General features: G+C 37.6%; 2 protein-coding genes across 2 annotated transcripts; both read right to left on the bottom strand.

The window, feature by feature from the left end:
• Positions 1-1091: 1091 nt before the first annotated feature.
• LOC118273950 (uncharacterized) lies at positions 1092-2777 on the bottom strand. Its single transcript, XM_035591230.2, has 2 exons — positions 2279-2777; positions 1092-1675 (listed from the first exon to the last, which is right to left on the bottom strand). Exons 1-2 carry the CDS (start codon positions 2729-2731, stop codon positions 1346-1348), a joined length of 783 nt encoding a protein of 260 aa, XP_035447123.1. The 5' UTR covers positions 2732-2777; the 3' UTR covers positions 1092-1345.
• Positions 2778-4427: 1650 nt separating this feature from the next.
• On the bottom strand, positions 4428-11632 carry LOC118274101 (uncharacterized). The gene is made up of 3 exons (XM_050705767.1): positions 11354-11632; positions 5551-5772; positions 4428-4994 (listed from the first exon to the last, which is right to left on the bottom strand). Exons 1-3 carry the CDS (start codon positions 11573-11575, stop codon positions 4890-4892), a joined length of 549 nt encoding a protein of 182 aa, XP_050561724.1. The 5' UTR covers positions 11576-11632; the 3' UTR covers positions 4428-4889.
• Positions 11633-17088: the final 5456 nt, after the last annotated feature.

Raw genomic sequence — 17088 nt, 5'->3', positions numbered from 1 at the left:
TATGAGTCTAAAAATCTTTTTTTATGGTATAAGCCGGTAAATGAGCCGAGGGATCACTTGACAATAAGCAATCGCCGCCGCCCATGGACACCCGAAACACCAGACGCGTTACAAGTGCAGTGCCTTTTGGTGGTTAGGAATTTAAAGGTTGTTCGGGGATTGGGAAGATTGGGAATGGGGCAATCTGTCCTCTGGTAACCTCACTCACATAACGAAACACAACGCAAGCGTTATTTCACGTCGGTTTTCTGTGAGCCCACTCCGGTCGAGGCCCATTTGTGCCGAAGCATGACTCTCCCACACTTTTCTTGTAAATTCACACAAATTCAATAATGAGTACTCCCACAATAGAACCCAATAAATTATTCGGAACAAGAAAACTCATGCTAAAAACTTGATCTTATCTCAATTGCAGACAATGATTATCACATTTTATTAATCAGACAAGGAAAGTTACTCGATATGCGTTAAATTGCATGTTAAGGAGTCTACGTTATTAGTAATCTACGTTACATAACAGACAACAGGTTCACCCCCTATTACATTGGTTTCGTAACGTAACGGATATATCGTGGGTACGACAATTAAGAAACTGCTTCGTTTAAAAAGCCTAATAATGATATGATTTAAAAATTTTCTTTGCTTTAACATAAAGTGTTTAGTTTAGGTCATCCGATGCGCCATCACTGTTTCAAAATTGAAATTAATTTTTTGAAATAGACCGGGAAGGCAATTTTAAACGCCAAAGCAAAAGTTACAATATAAACTGTAGTTACTGCGCCAATTGTGCAGTAAAATTATTGAGAAATAATAATATATAATAATAAAATTATTGAATTACCTTTCTTAACAAAAAAAAGGGGAGGTTCTCAATTTGGCCGGTTTTTTTATCTACGTATATACGATTACGTCGAGTTTTCTTTTTCTTTGTTTAGCTGAAGTCTGGTCCTATTAAAAAATTTAACTGTTACTAGCAATTAAGCAAGCAGTAATCGTTATTTTTTTATTTAATCTTTAAGGATTTTTGTTTAAGGAAGTCGGTTTTCTATTTTTTTTTCTATTGGGATAAATGAATAAAACAAAGGAAACAATAATTTTTCATAATATATATTAACAAAAACAAACCTCTTGGCAAAGCGCTCAAGGAACAATTTACAGGGACAGCCAGGCAACTACGTTAGATACAAACAAAGTTAAGCACAAAGAAAAAAAGTTACTTTGCCAAACTACTAAAACATCTTTCGAAATTTTCGACTTTATATCAAAACCATAAAGTTTAAAATTTAATAAATAAAGAAAAACAGAATGAAACACTGGCTAGCTATCCAGGCTATGTATATCATCACTATGTTGAAGGTTGTGGTGGTGGCGATGGCGTTGAGACAAAACGTCTCATTAAAGGTATACTGGCCTTTCTCCTTCCAAGTTCGTAAAACACAACACATGTTAAAACCAACACTACTAAATTCAAAAAAATTAGCAATGCAATGATGAGTTTTGTCCAAAACGATGAATCTTCTTCACCAGGTGGTCTGATACAGTCAGGGTTTGGCGCCGGAGTGGTTGGTGGCGGCTCGTAAAGCCAGCATACAGTTTCAGACGTACCAGGAGGTATATACCGGAACGAATCAACTAAAACTTTGGAATTAGGAAACGCCATGCCAATTAAGGTTATCTGTAAAAAAGAATATGCGAGTTAATTAAGAGTAAAATGTATGAAGTTTGGGAGAGCCATGCTTCATAAAGGGCCAGTTCGACTGGATTGATAACACGGCCTCACAGAAAACCGACGTGAAACAACGCTTGCGTTGTGTTTCGTTGTATGAGTGAGATTACCGGAGGCCCAGTTAACCCGTTTCCCAATCTCTGATTCCCCAACAACCCTTAAATTCGTAACCCCCAAAAGGCCAACAACGCACTTTTAATGCCTCTGGTGTTTCGGGTGTCTATGGGCGGCGGTGATTGCTTACCACCAGATGGTCCGTCTGCTCGTTTACCAGCTAATACTAAAGGACTACGTATGAGACGAAAACTGGTTATCAGTGGTCTACACTCTCTTTATAAACCTGAACTTTTAACTGTGATCGTCTCAAAAATGTGTACAAATATAGGAGAGTCGAATAACCCAACGTAGTACTTTTATGACCCGATGATAATCGTTGATTAATAATTTAAAATATTGTAAGAATATTTTAAACTTATTAGGAGAATCTTGATTTATATTCATATACATATTCATCTTACACTGTCATTTTTAATGTTACTAAATAATACTCACGTAGCCTTGATATGTATCTGGGCCGGCTATAGGTATTCGTGCAGTAGTCCATCCATTGACCATCTTTAGATATGCCATTCCTGTGATGATTGCTGCTCCATTAGATTGGTGTTGCTTGACCATAACTTGTAAATGATCATAATCATTTGTTGGTTCCATATAAATGTTCACTTCAATCGTACCACCCGCATTCATAGTAAAAATGAATGATGAGGCACAACTCATACTTGTATGAGGTGCGATGAATTTGGTACTAAGGCTATTTGGACCGCTAATGCCCAAACTGCTGTAATCGCCGACATACCACAAGGGCATGGAGTCACAGATACCAAAGTTACTAAATGAATCATTGAAATCTCCTTCAAAATCGTACGTCACACAGGAATCACTGACCACACACGAAACTAAAGAAATAATCACAAGAAATATTTTAAGAACCATTTTATGGCTCATTCAATTCAAGATGAACAACTTATCAAATGCAACAAAATAGTAAACTGTCTAAGTTTATATTTTAATTCAACTCTTAGTATTATCTTAAACAAATTATCAATCTGATTAGATGACTATCTTCTTGTTTCAATAAAATTAAGTCAAGCACAAACGCACTGTCTGTTTATGTGTTTTTTCAATATATTTCTAAGATGTTTATTATTCTATAACAGTATCTACCTATGATTGCCTTGAAAAGTTTAATCTAATCCTGCAAAGCGTATATACATAAAATCGACCTGTTTAGTTAGCGATATGGATAATTAATTTAAGCTTTCAGAGCCTGTAGTTTTAGATGACAGTATCAAAATTTACGTCAATCCCATATACTTAATTTTCTACTCCTCTTTTAAACAACCGCTAAATGGCATTTGGCTAGAGGCTCAGATTACACCTACCCGCTATATAAATAGTTTTAGTCAAATAGAGTAGGAAATTCAAATTGAAATTTCAATTAATAAAATATTCTAGCTCTATGAGAAAACCAGCGTGATTAACTTACTCAGGAAACTGCATTGCGTATTATTTTATTGTAATCCTAAAATAATCACCAGCCATATAACATCATCTAATTAAAAATAATGACTATCAAACCTATATTATCTAGGGAATAAGTAAAATTACATGTAACGCATTAAGTTGCATGTAAGGAAGTCTGGTTGATATCAGTAGTATACAATTTTCATCTTTTTCCTTTAATTTTTCATTCATTTTCCTCATTTCATAATTATTCGGTTTAATTCAAGTTCAAGTTTGTCAGGATGCAGTTCTTTTACCTGCTATGTGTTGGTACTTATTTTTAAGCGTTTTCGTAGAAGACCCGCTACGCACTTGTGATTTTTCTGGTGTTGTGAGAGTCCTTGGGCAGTTGATTGCTTACCATCAAGTGAGCTATCAGCTCGTTTACCCCTTATTTCATACTCCAAACTGCTGGCTATGGCAGGTATTCAACATTTTGTAATGACATTCTTATACTTTATTTTATATGGGCTTAGCTTTAGTGATTTAGCTTTAAGGCGCCAGTCGACTGAGACAATAGAAAACTTATTGTATGAAACTTGACGATACTTAAGCCTATACGTGTTATTAGTGTATAAATGCCATTGTTTAAAGGCCGATTTTATCAACGCCAAGTAAATTTTATTAGAGGAATAACTTTGAATACTAAAAATTGTCAAATGTCAATAGGGTAGATGACTAATTTTTATTTTAATGTCCGTCTTGTAGATTATTTTAAAATATTAGACACGTATTTTTTTATTTTCTTACGGAAACAAATACTTTCGAAGATATATCGATTTGAAATATCGCGTGACGTCACTTTAGAGTACGTTTTATACTCTATAGTGGCGTAATTAGCTCCCACTCCTAAACTTCGATTCATTTTATCTAAGTATCGTTACCCTTTATGACAAAATAAAAAAATACGTGTCTAATATTTTTTCATTACCTAACTGACGGACTAATTACATTTTTAATTTTCATACCCCGTCATCATCCCTATTATATTCTATAGTTAAGAATTATCTATTGATTGAAAAATCGGCCCGTGATGCGTTTCCGTTTTCATCAGTAAGAGTCTGACGCTCCCTTACGCCTCACCCAAGGCGGGAGATGTCATTGATTGATTTTCCCCCTCAAAAAAAAAAAAAAACTATTTTACTTAAGTGATTCAAGTAGACATTTTAATACTTTATAATAAAATTAATGGATAATCATTATTGAGCTATTACTTTGAATGACGTATTTTAGCTTCACCACCGCCTATTTATATTTTAAGCATCTAGGTACTTATCTAACTAATGTTGCTTATATTTTGTGCGACTACCTCTAACTTCGCTAACTTCTTGCTCAGCAATCACAGTTGTGACCACTCCGTCAACGAGGTAGACATACTTAACAGAGATAATAAAGAAACAAATTTTTTTTTTTATTAAATATACATTGTATCAATCAACCGTAAACGTAGAGACTGATATTTATGACTTTTTTCAGCAATATACATAATATATACATATTTATAAACGTGTTTTTCGTTTCTTATGCCATTAAACTGTCCTTTATTGTTCGGCGAGCGATCCTTGGGTGCAGCTATCATCGGCTTGTGATGATAAGTTGGTTATCCGTAGATCTGGCATAAATTTGAGTCCACACCAGGAGGTATGTAGCGGAATGAGTCAACCAACACTTTAGAGCTACGAGCCGAATTGCCGAATATGGAAAACTGTAATAAAAAATTAAAAAAATTGGTACTACGTAAAACAAACATAAATGTATTGCTGTAATTCGGTATACCAAAACTGGTAATCTACCACACTTTAGAGCCACCATACGCAGACTACTCGACTTATCCAGTGAGTCACATACACGGACCGCTCTTGCAGTTACAGTCTCTTGAAGCTGCCATTGATGATTGCTCGAGCAGTCCGTTTACTATGCAGTCACAGCTTGAAGCAGTATATCCCAACTGCTTAAAGCAGTCCCTATATGGCGGCAATTAGTTTTTACACTAATGTAACCAAAATCGAAAGTAGTGAATTATTATCTATGTATTACAATTAAAACATTTATAGCTTTGTTACTTTAATAAACAAGCAACATCAACAACACTATAAAAAATAATTTAAATAAATTAACCACGATGACCAAGGAAAATATTTCACGTAGACTGTAAGAAAACCTCTGCCGACCACCTTAATATAAGATTACAAACACCTTCGTACATTATGTTATAAGAGATATTGTCCATCTAATATATTATATAGCATGAAGATACTCACGTAGCCAGTAAAGGTTCTTGGGCCGCCTAGTGTCACCTTCACAGTGTTCCATCCAGCCTGCTGTTTAACAACTTCCATTCCCACCACAAAATCGATACCATCGGGTCCCATATGATAAGCAATCAGATACACCTGATCTAAACTATCTGTTTGTTCCATATAAATGTTGAATTCAATCGTACCACCAGCATTCATTGTGAAATTGAATGAAGAGACACAACTGGACGTAGTTTAGCAGTAAGGACTCAAACCACAATATGTCATTTTTGAGTTATGAAGGTTTTAAGTTTAGGTGTGTATTGCTGTAATGATGTTGTATTTGGAGTATTTTGAAATATAATCACGTAAGGGTAAAATATACACAAATATTATTAGTCAAGTTGTAATATCATAGACCAACTTATTTTTGAGTTATTGGGAAAAATGTTGGTTTGAGTCGTTTCTGCTAAATTGATTTTAACATTAGGAAGTGTTTCTTTTAATTTCTCAAAAAAGATCCAATGAACAAAAAATTGTGAACAAACAGATATTTATATAAAAAAAGATTTATTATTTAGGAAATTACGTATCCATTAAAAATTACAATGTTCTAAAAATCTAATTTAATCCTTCTTCATCATCACTCAGCTCCGGCTCCACCTCGAAATCTGGTTCCATTCCGAACCCATCCACATCTTCCTCAGATTCTTTTCCTTTTAACGACTTATAAAAGTCCAGACAGTCTTTAGGGATAAGATGAAACATTGATGTTAAATCATCTAATTTTGCCTGTGCAATTTCTTTGCCATCAGGCCAAAGAAAACAGAAATCATTCTCAGAAATATCTAAAACTTTTCCTCTAACTTTTTTTTCAATGTTGAGCTCTTTGACTACTCCATCTATTTTCATAAAAATGGAATGTTTAAAATTCTTTTTAATACAAATTTCTTTCGTCTTTAGCCAATTCACTTTTTCTTTCAAAATAAATGTTTTTCTGTTTACTATTTTCTTTTCAATTTTAGACGTTGACACGAAATCTTTCATCTGCATTCTGTAAACTTTAAGAGGATTCTTCTTTCTGCAGCTTTTCATTACGTTAATGTAACCTTCGGCAGTATATATTCTTTCATGGAATTTTAGCTGGTATTCTATTTTGGAGAAATCGGTATCATTCGGTAAGAATGTGTGGCCGGACTCTAGGTATTTGAATGTGATGGTTTGGAGACTAGGGTGTGAGTTTAGTAAAGCCTTAAGCATTAAAACTATTTTAATATTGCGATTCTGTCCCCCGCAACAGTCACTCCATAGTGCCAGTTCTTCAACTCTCGGATCCATATTATGTTTTATGTACCGTACCAGACACGATCCGACCTCTTGTGCTCCTCGACCGGCTTCACCTTCCAACCATACGTTACAGTGGCCGGTGTCATTGGAGCCAGCATGTATGCCACTATTATACAGCCATAGTTGGCGTTTATAAAACACAATATTGGTAGGGATGCGCGGCAACGGGAGAGTTTTCTCAAGGTCGAATGTTAGACATTCAAAGGTTTTGTCTGTTTTGGCTCGTGCTAAATCCTCATTCATGTTCTGTCGTAGGTCTTGTGCTCGTTTTAAATGGTCTTCTTTTTCTTTCTGCAATTTCAACTTTTCTTCGGCCGATGTGCAGTTTTTAATTTTTTGTGTGAAAGTATCACATTTATTGCATGTGTCTTTTTTTAACGTTTTACAGCGCAAATTAAAACATTTATAAAATATTCTTTTAAAGGTTTCAAACGAAACGGGCTTCTTGGATTCGCCGTACAGTTTTCTGTTTTCTTCCAAATAAAATTCGTAAATTTTTTGTACAGTCATCCCCACTTTTAGGTACTGACAGTCACTATTGTTCTCTCTTCTATAATGACTCTTGTACTTAGGTAGGGAGTTTATTAAGTTTTTAATAAACTCTACATCTTCTTCTGGGGTTTTATTCCAGCCACCCTGCTGTATACCTCTTTGGTCTTTTAAACTTTCATTACATCGTTTTTTTCGCAAACTTACATCAATTTTTTTTGAAGATACTTGAAAATTATGTAAGAACATGTCTTTACAAACTTCTACACCGCTTAAATAATATCTTCTTCTGTAATCTCTGGGTTTCTTTTTTCCTGTTTTATTATTTGTGACAGTGTATGATCTTGACTTTGGTTCTTCTTTAACGTTGTTTACTATAAATAATAGCTGCGCTTCATATGTCCCTAATTCTATGTATTTTTCGAACTCATTTCTTCTTTGTTCTTGTGAAACCTTGGCAAAACATTGTCTAGTACAGGCACAAGCGTAGTCTTGAAATACTTTCGATGTAACTCGTTTAGTTTTTGTATTGTATGGTAAATTTTTGTACTTTCGTTCTTTTTTCTGAGCTAATGTATGATCAGGATATTTTCTTTTACGACCTCTTTTCGCCCGTCCTTTCTGACTTGTGTTTGGTGTTTCCAAGTCCTGCCTAACCGAATCTATATTATGAACTTCTAAATTAGAGAGATCGTGAACAGTTTCTTCATCAAAGTATGAATTTCTTGTAGTATTGGTACTTGTTCTTAAAACTGCTTCCTGGTTTTCTACACTTTGTACGTTCAGATTTTCTAACAATGATCTTGAGGTCTCATCATCAGAATCATCTTCACTATTTGGTATATATTTGTTTTTCAACCCTAATACGTTAGCAGTTAACGTATTTTTATTTTTAACTAAACGTTGATTTGCATTGTCTGAGTCTTCCTCGCTATCCGGAACATAATCGGAGTCCGTATCACAACTATAATCGGTCCCCTGGTCAGTCTCGATGTTTTTTTTACCGTCATCAAGCACTTTTAATTCCATTACAGTTAATGTTTTTTCTTTTGCCATGTCAAGATCAACGAATTCTTTTGCATTTTCTGAAGGGAATGTTCTACTTAGGGTTTCGAAGAGTTCAAAAGTTTTTGGAGACATTGGAGGTAAGGGCGAAGAATTTTTTTCAGTTCCTGAAATACCCAAACATGAGTTTAAAAACAGATTCTGTAAGTAAAATACAAGGAGAGGTCCAAGAAAATTTATAAATTACTTTGACATTTAGTCGTCGCAAATGCCGCTACTAGAGGGGTCAGAGGTGAGTATAGCGGAGCCACTGGTGAGTTGACATCATCTGAAAACAACAGTAATTTGCATAAGCACCGCCACCCTAAGCACATGGAAAGTTATTAAATTGTTAGTAGGTAGGTATAAAATTTCAATAAATTTTATTATTACTTTCAAGCTGATCCATCACCGGTGCATTCATTGGAGGAGCAAAAGAAGCAGCAGGAAAATCCTTATCATCTGAAAGTAGGTGCATAAGCATAAGCACAACCACCTTAAGCTAATGGCAAGATATTGTTTGTTTGTAGGTAAATACAAAATATTATTAAATTAAATTATTACTTTCAAGCTGATCCACTACAGGTTCATTCAATGGAGGTGCCAAAGAAGCAGCAGGAAAGTCCTTGTCATCTGAAAGTAGGTACATAAGCATAAGCACAACCACCTTAAGCTAATGGCAAGATATTGTTTGTTTGTAGGTAAACACAAAATAATATTAAATTAAATTATTACTTTCAAGCTGATCCACTACAGGTTCATTCAATGGAGGTGCCAAAGAAGCAGCAGGAAAGTCCTTGTCATCTGAAAGTAGGTACATAAGCATAATCACAACCACCTTATGCTTAAAATAAGATATCTTAAGCATAAGGTGTTTGTTTGTAGGTAAATACAAAATATTATTATATTAAATTATTACTTTCAAGATGATCCATCAGGGGTGCATTCATTGGAGATGCAAAATAAGCAGCAGGAAAATCCTTATCATCTGAAAGTAGGTGCATAAGCATAAGCACAACCACCTTAAGCTAATGGCAAAATATTGTTTGTTTGTAGGTAAATACAAAATATTATTAAATTATTACTTTCAAGCTGATCCATCACAGGTGCATTCATTGGAGGAGCCCAAAAAGCAGTAGCAAAGTGAAATGAGTATTTTTCGAACTCTTGAACTCAAACCACAACACAGAAGTCAATCTCATATAAGTACTTCACTTTTTATACCTACGCACGGCGATCGCGCTAGGGTTGTCAACTTTGGCATATACACCAAAACTATCGTGGTACCTACTGGTACTTATACCTAGTGGTTTGATTTATTGTTAAGAATAAACATAAGCCTATATATACCCCGTAACTACGGCGTCGCGAATTAATATTAAAGTAAACGCTGCCACTGTGAGGGCTACTCCCGCATAACACAAACTTATTCTGTAATGTTAAAAAAGAATGCAATAATCATTCCTACTTTTACAATATAAAAAGTTTCCAGAACAAAACTTTAACATTTGTCAATTTTCGGTATCGAAAATCCATAATAACTTCTAAATGGATTACTATATTTGCACTATTTATTTTGCCATATCTGTTTTAGACCTTAATCTATCAAATAACCCTAAAAACAACACAATATCTACATAAACAAAAAATCTTGTTTTCAAGTTACTTAATTATTTGATGGCGTGAATTCAGCTTACAAAAAATTTGTTACCTACTTTGTTTATATTGATCTAACATGGGAAACTATTATATAAATAGTGCATAGATAGTCACCTTAACATATGCCAATAACATAATTTTTTATTTGTAACAGCGTACACCCGTACGCTGTTACAAAACCCGTTAAAAACCCGCGTTGCTCAAGCGTACTTTGTATGGAGCTTGACTTCTGTACCTTTTTATTTTGCGCTCAAACGTTAACGGGAAAATAGACACTAAGACATCTATGCTGTTTTGCATCTGACCGTACATAAGCATAATCATTGAATTGAACTTAATGTTAGATACATACGAGTATTTTAGGTTATGAAAATAACTTACGCTGCAAGAACTCGTCCATTCTATTTGAATTATTATTAATCTTCAAAGCACTGACTAAAATTCGATCAATCCGTTTCATTATTCCGGCCGTTTCACAACACTTATCACAAAGTTTACAAACTCGGAGAAAGTTTTTACGCGCGGTAGGTACGTAAAAGGAAAGAATGACAGTAACTCAGTATTTTAAGTATAAAAAAATAGTTTTGTGTTGCCAAATGAAGATTTAAAAAATACATAATATCTTTTTGAGCTGTGTATTCAAACAGCAAATAGTTAATCAAAAAATAAACTTAATAAATTCATATAAATTTAATTTAACTGACACGACTCAATAGTTTAGGCCATTTTAGCTGAATACAAAATCGGCTTGTTTGTTGGTAAATCAATTTATCAGAAATGATCTACACAGTATACGTCGTTTTAGTTGAATAAAAAATATACCATTTTCCATAAAAGTAATTTAACTGAAATGACTCACATAGTTTGGATCGTTTTAGCTAAATGCAAAATCGGCTTATTTTATTGTAAAACAATTTATCAGAAATGATCCACACAGTTTGAGTCCTTTTAGTGGAATAAAAAAATGTACTGGTTTCTTTGAAGGTATTTTAACAGAAACGATTCAAGTGTTTTGAGACAATTCTGTTATATTAAATATAGACCTGCTTCTTGCAAGTCGGATTTATTAAAAACGACCCAAACAGTTTGGGTTGTTACAGTGGTTTGTAGAAAAATACCCGTCCTTTTGTGGGTTGGTCCGCGTCATTAAAAAACCATCCTTATGTCAGTAGTATCACGGATCTTTTTTGCTGAGTGAAAGAACCAACCCTAAGGACCTCTTCGGTATATATAACTCATTTTCGACCAAAGTGTGGGTTGAGTCCTTTCTGCTAAACTACGTCCAACTTATCCGATTGGTTTCTGGTGTTATGAATTTAGTACTGCGCTCATGTGGACTGGTCAAAGCCAAAGACTTGTAATCGTTGACTCGCCATAAAGGAAGAGAATTACATGAGCCGTAGGAACCAAACAAATCACTGAAACCTTCTTCAAAATTGTACGTGACACATGAATCACTGGCTACGTAAGAAGCGATCAAACTGACCAAAATAAAAGTCTTGAAAATCATTTTGCTTGACTATAAATGCAACGCGCTATAGTTTCCGTTTAATGTCCACTGTAATAAATTGTGTCAGCTTATATATCAATCAAACTCAGGATTGTGTGATTAGAATTCGTCATTAATGATAAATAAATATATCAGGCGGATGTAATCGATTAATCCGTCGGTCCATTCATCAAGAAAGAAGATAAAATCATGAAATCAGTCACTTATGATTTGCGGTGATTTTCGGTCGGGCATCAGACCTACTGAGCTCCATCTATGGTGATCCAATGGCTCTTGGAGGCGCACGCAGGACACGCACATGCCGTACGCAGGTGTCTGTTTCTATTCGGGCAACCGGTAAAAAAATGCGGTAAAACGGGGTGAATAGAATTCAAAGGATGAATAGACATCACCCATCTTCTGTACCTATTCACCCCTCGAATTCTATTCACCTCGTTTTACGATATTCGAAACAAGAAAACCAGAGCTGTAGACATAGTTAATATTTTACATAATTATTCACCATCGTGATTTGAGTAGCTTATCTTATTTCAAAGCAATCTAATTCAAAGATCAGTCGAACAAAAATCACATATGACGCGTTAAATCTTATGTATAGGGATAATTATAATTATCTTGTATCCGGTGATTAGCTGATATAAATGTAAAAATAATGTGTAATTAGTATCCGGTGTGATACCTGACAAATTCCTTTAGGCAAATATTTATGAATATAATGAGTATATTTATGTACGTAGGTATGTACGTATGGGTAGACGACAACCTACCAAACTTTCTCTTTGTGATTCTCAAGCATTCGTTATACAATACATACTAATCTCTTTAGTCAGCTTTATCATTTTTCAATAATTCGACATAAATGTTCATGAAATTAATAAAGTATAAGGTTATGAGTTTAATCACACATTTTTTTTAGATTTGAATTCTATTAGAAAATATAGTGCATGCATGCTAGCCTACAAAAGAAAGTAATACTTTCCTAAATATATAATCACTTAATTTTTTTAATGTATTTAGTACATACGATTGTTGGTTGGCCAGAAATAATAAAAAAAAACTTTTGTCACATGATTTTCATCTAATCTTTTAAGTTAATTCAAGAAAAACGATTGCCAACTCTTAAACATATCCATATCAAAGTGTAATGTATTTTCGGGGGTTTACATGATAACAATATATCTATAATTGGTATTAATATTAATCAGTACTTCCTTTGTCAGATACCTAATTCTTATCTTGGTCACATTATCATCAACTGTGATTTATAGCTAAAATTATAATATAATCAGTTTCAAAAGGTAGATACTGAATGTAGATAAAATGCTTATAAATAAGACTGTCTTCATCACAACCACTTTATTTATTTATGCCTTTGCTACGACTCTGTAGTAGTCTATAGCTGGACTTACACCTTACCACACTTAGTGTGGACACTATGAAACTTTTTGTCATAAGGTAACAAAGTAAGGACTTATAAGAAAAAAGTTTTACTTGACCCCGGCTATCACTTGCATTTTTTGTTATCTGTTTATAACTGATATTCGGCTTGTAATTATCAGGATTATTGAAGTGCATTTCGATTCCTAACTTTCCTAGAAACCACACTACGTATAAAACACAAATGCAATTATGACGCAAAAATTGCATTACTTGGCTACTGATAAAACTACCATGTTTAATAAAGAATAACTCTGAACGGACTAAGATTTGGAACTTGGCGCTATAGTAACTTTTATTCAGCTCAAAATTATCTATCCAATGAGGTAACACACATAGCTATTGGAAGGTGGGACCAGATTTCATAGAAACTCTGGCATCGTCCTTTGTTTGTAATTATGAGGATAATCACGTGTTTAATTATAGGTCACTAATTACCAGTCACCCTATATAAGGTGGTTTGTCATAGTCTCCATTAGAAGATTTGGTACAGGACACTAGATATTACTAAGTAAGATTCTGAATACTCTGTACTCTCTTTTAAAAGAGTAACGAATGGAGTTTCTTCTTTATTCGAAGCTACACTTTGGAAGAAACACCTAGCTTCACTGACGGACAGACTGACAGACTATTGTTTCTTTATTTGTTGACATTTCAAAAGTACCTATTTAGGGTTTAATAGGAATAAATTATTTTATTACTTTGACTGATGCTTCTTCTTGACGGAAGGCAATCATTGATGACTTTCGTCTCAAAAAAATAGCATTCGATTCTGTAGACAACAAAAAACAACATGATAATGGGCATAAGGATTAAAAATCTATTGAATCCGATAGTTAGGTAATGAAAACATATTAGACACGTATTTCTTATTTGTCATATAAGAAAAAAATACTTTGATAAAACGAAACATTTGGAGTGGGGTTAACCACGTCATTTCTAGTGTGTATTATAATACATACTAAGAAGTGACGTCACGGGATATTTCACATCAATATAACTTCAATAGTATTTGTTTCCTTTAGAAAATAAAAAGTAAGTTAGTGTCTGACGCTTTTCAAAAACTACCAGACGGACATTAAAATTAAAATAAGTAATCTACCCTATTCTACCACCTTCGAACTACCGTGTGAACCTCCGTGTGACTTAGACTCACAAGTAATGTGGTGGAGAAATATTTATATGTGATTACCTCACCTGTGGTGGACTGATTATATCTAATATTATACAACATTGCCTTTATTATTCTGATAAAAAAGGTAGAATCGGAGGCTGAGTCACCCTCGTCCGTAGGAGAGCACCCTTAAAAAACTGAACCCCTACACGTGGCCTCTGGGTGATGCTAAACAGGTGACACTCAGGTGGTAGGTTTCGGCCGACGGCATTATAACCACCCACCGAGCAAAACCGTGTCGCCAAGCGGCCTAGCCGTGTTCCGCCACGATGCTCGGTGACGCCGTACGAGAGGATGGGTCGAAATGTTTGTTCCACTATGGGTAGACCGATCTGGCGCGCGCTGGTGTGGCTGCATCGGGTGGCCAGTCGCGGAGGGTAGCGGGATCCGAGGCACGGTGCACCGCTGGCCGACCGCAGATAGTTGGGGGCCCAATTAGCGTGCTAGCCACACGTGAAAGGCTGCCCCGCCATCTAGCGAAAAATCCCACGTATACGCCATCGTGCCGGTTGGCGACCGGAAGAGAGGGCCCGATGGATTTACGTGGGGGGGCTCGGGCGTCCCCGCAGTCTCCAGGCTGGCCTCCCATTGATGTGGCTAACTGCAGTGCGCGTCTGGGGTCGCCTGTGAGGAGGAACATTTCACTGCCATCCTCTCAGCAACTTATTTACGACTATGAAAACGAGAGCTAAGAAAAGGGTTCAACAGCGGCTGCACTCCTCTCCCTCAAAGTGCACCTCTCCAACATCCGAGGCTTGCACTCAAATCTCATTGCGGTCCATCACCATCTGGAGACCGAGAACCCAACGCTCTTGTTTCTCTCGGAGACCCAGATCAGATGTCCGTCGGACGTATCATACCTGAACTACCCAGGCTTTTCTCTGGAGCACAACTTCGTTCCCCGTGCAGGCGTATGCCTATACGTCCAAGACGGCGTCTGTTACCGGCGTCTCCGAAACTTTGAGGACCCCAGTTTTTCAACCTTGTGGATACTGGTGGACACAGGCATAGAGAAAATCCTCTATGCCTGTGTCTACCGGTCGCACAGCGGAGATTTGGAGACGACCAGATTAGCTCAACACCTTGTGGAGACGGCGGATGCGGCTCGGCAGAGGTACCCTTCGGCCCAGTTGGTGTTACTGGGGGACTTTAACGCTCATCACCAGGAGTGGCTGTTCCCATACCAGTGCACTGACCATGCTGGGAGGGAAATGCGTAAGCTTGCGCTAACGCTTGGCCTGACCCAGCTGGTCCAGGAGGCCACAAGGGTGCCCGATGTCGACTCGCACACTGCCAACTGCCTAGACCTTCTGCTGACAACTGATCCAGACAGCTACTCGGTGTCAGTATCTTCACCCTTGGGTAGCTCTGACCACTGTCTGGTGAAATCCGTATCCACGTACTCCCCACCGGATCCTTGTCCCAGAGGATCTCGGCGGATGTGGCGGTACAAGTCAGCAGATTGGGATGGGATGCGATCCTTTTGCATCCTATCCTTGGCGGCCTGTCTGCTTCTCTACTGAAGACCCGTCAGCTTGTGCGGATGCCATAACAGGGGTGTTGCGTCAGGGCATGGAATACTACATTCCATTCTCTGACGCGACATCTTTCGGTGGGACTCGTCCATGGTTCGATGCCGACTGCAGACGTGCTGAAGCGCGAAAGCATGCGGCATACTTGGCATGGGCGGATGCCAGGCGTCGTAAGGCTGACGACACTCTTCAGAGGAAGAGATCCTATAACAGGGCTGCCAAGTCATGCAAAAAGGCATTACGGATGGCCCGGTTCAACCACATTGGCCGAATAGGGAACAAACTGGCTTCTTACCCAGCGGGTAGTAAAGCATTCTGGTCCCTGGCCAAGGCGGTTGAATCGAACTTCTGCCGCCCTTCACTCCCACCTCTCCTGGGGCCTAACGGGACGCTGGCACACACCGCGGTAGAGAAGGCAAACCTGTTTGCTTCTCTATTTGCGGAATCTTCACGTCTTGATACTGGTGGCGCTATACCTCCTTCTCTAAATAACGTATGCGAGACGAAAATGTCGAAAATTCGCATCCGACAGAAGGAGGTGTATAAGACGTTGCGTAATCTCGACGTGAACAAGGCCAGTGGCCCCGACGGAATCCCGGCCGTGGTTTTAAAAACCTGTGCGCCTGAGTTGTCTCCAATCCTGACACGCCTGTTTCGACTTTCCTTGGAGACTGGTCAAGTGCCGGTTGCATGGAAGCTGGCCAACGTGCAGCCTGTGCCCAAAAAAGGTAGTCGTGCCGACCCTAACAATTACCGACCAATCTCGGTCACGTCCATACTCTGTAAGAGTATGGAACGTGTACTCAACAACAGGCTCCTGGCATACCTTGAAGGTAACGACCTCCTCAGCGATCAGCAGTATGGGTTTCGCCGCAACCGATCCACTGGGGACCTTCTTGCGTATGCCACCCACATTTGGAGCGAGGCCATCGAGAAGCACGGGGAGGCAATAGCGGTCTCTCTCGATATATCGAAGGCCTTTGACAGGGTTTGGCACGACAGCCTTATCGGCAAGCTTCCTGCATATGGACTTCCCGCTGATCTGTGCAGATGGATTGCAGACTTCCTGAGGGATCGGTCAATTCGAGTAGTCATCGATGGCTGCTCGTCTGACCAATTTGGTATCAACGCCGGAGTCCCTCAGGGGTCAGTACTTTCAGCAACGCTCTTTTTGCTGCACATCAACGACCTGCTTAAGCCCGGTATCTTTGGGTATGCAGATGACAGCACAGTTGTTGAAAGGTATGTGTCCGATGCGCGGACTAGCGGAACACAGATCCAGTCTCTAAGAGAATCCATGGTCGAACGGTTGAACTCGTCCTTGAAGGCGGTCTCCGATTGGGGTGACGCCAACTTGGTCAAGTTCAACG

Source organism: Spodoptera frugiperda, chromosome 3, assembly GCF_023101765.2.
Source record: "Spodoptera frugiperda isolate SF20-4 chromosome 3, AGI-APGP_CSIRO_Sfru_2.0, whole genome shotgun sequence".
In the NCBI taxonomy this organism is placed as follows: domain Eukaryota; kingdom Metazoa; phylum Arthropoda; class Insecta; order Lepidoptera; family Noctuidae; genus Spodoptera; species Spodoptera frugiperda.
Note: the sequence above shows the minus strand (reverse complement) of the source record. Positions and strands in the feature narration are given on the sequence as shown.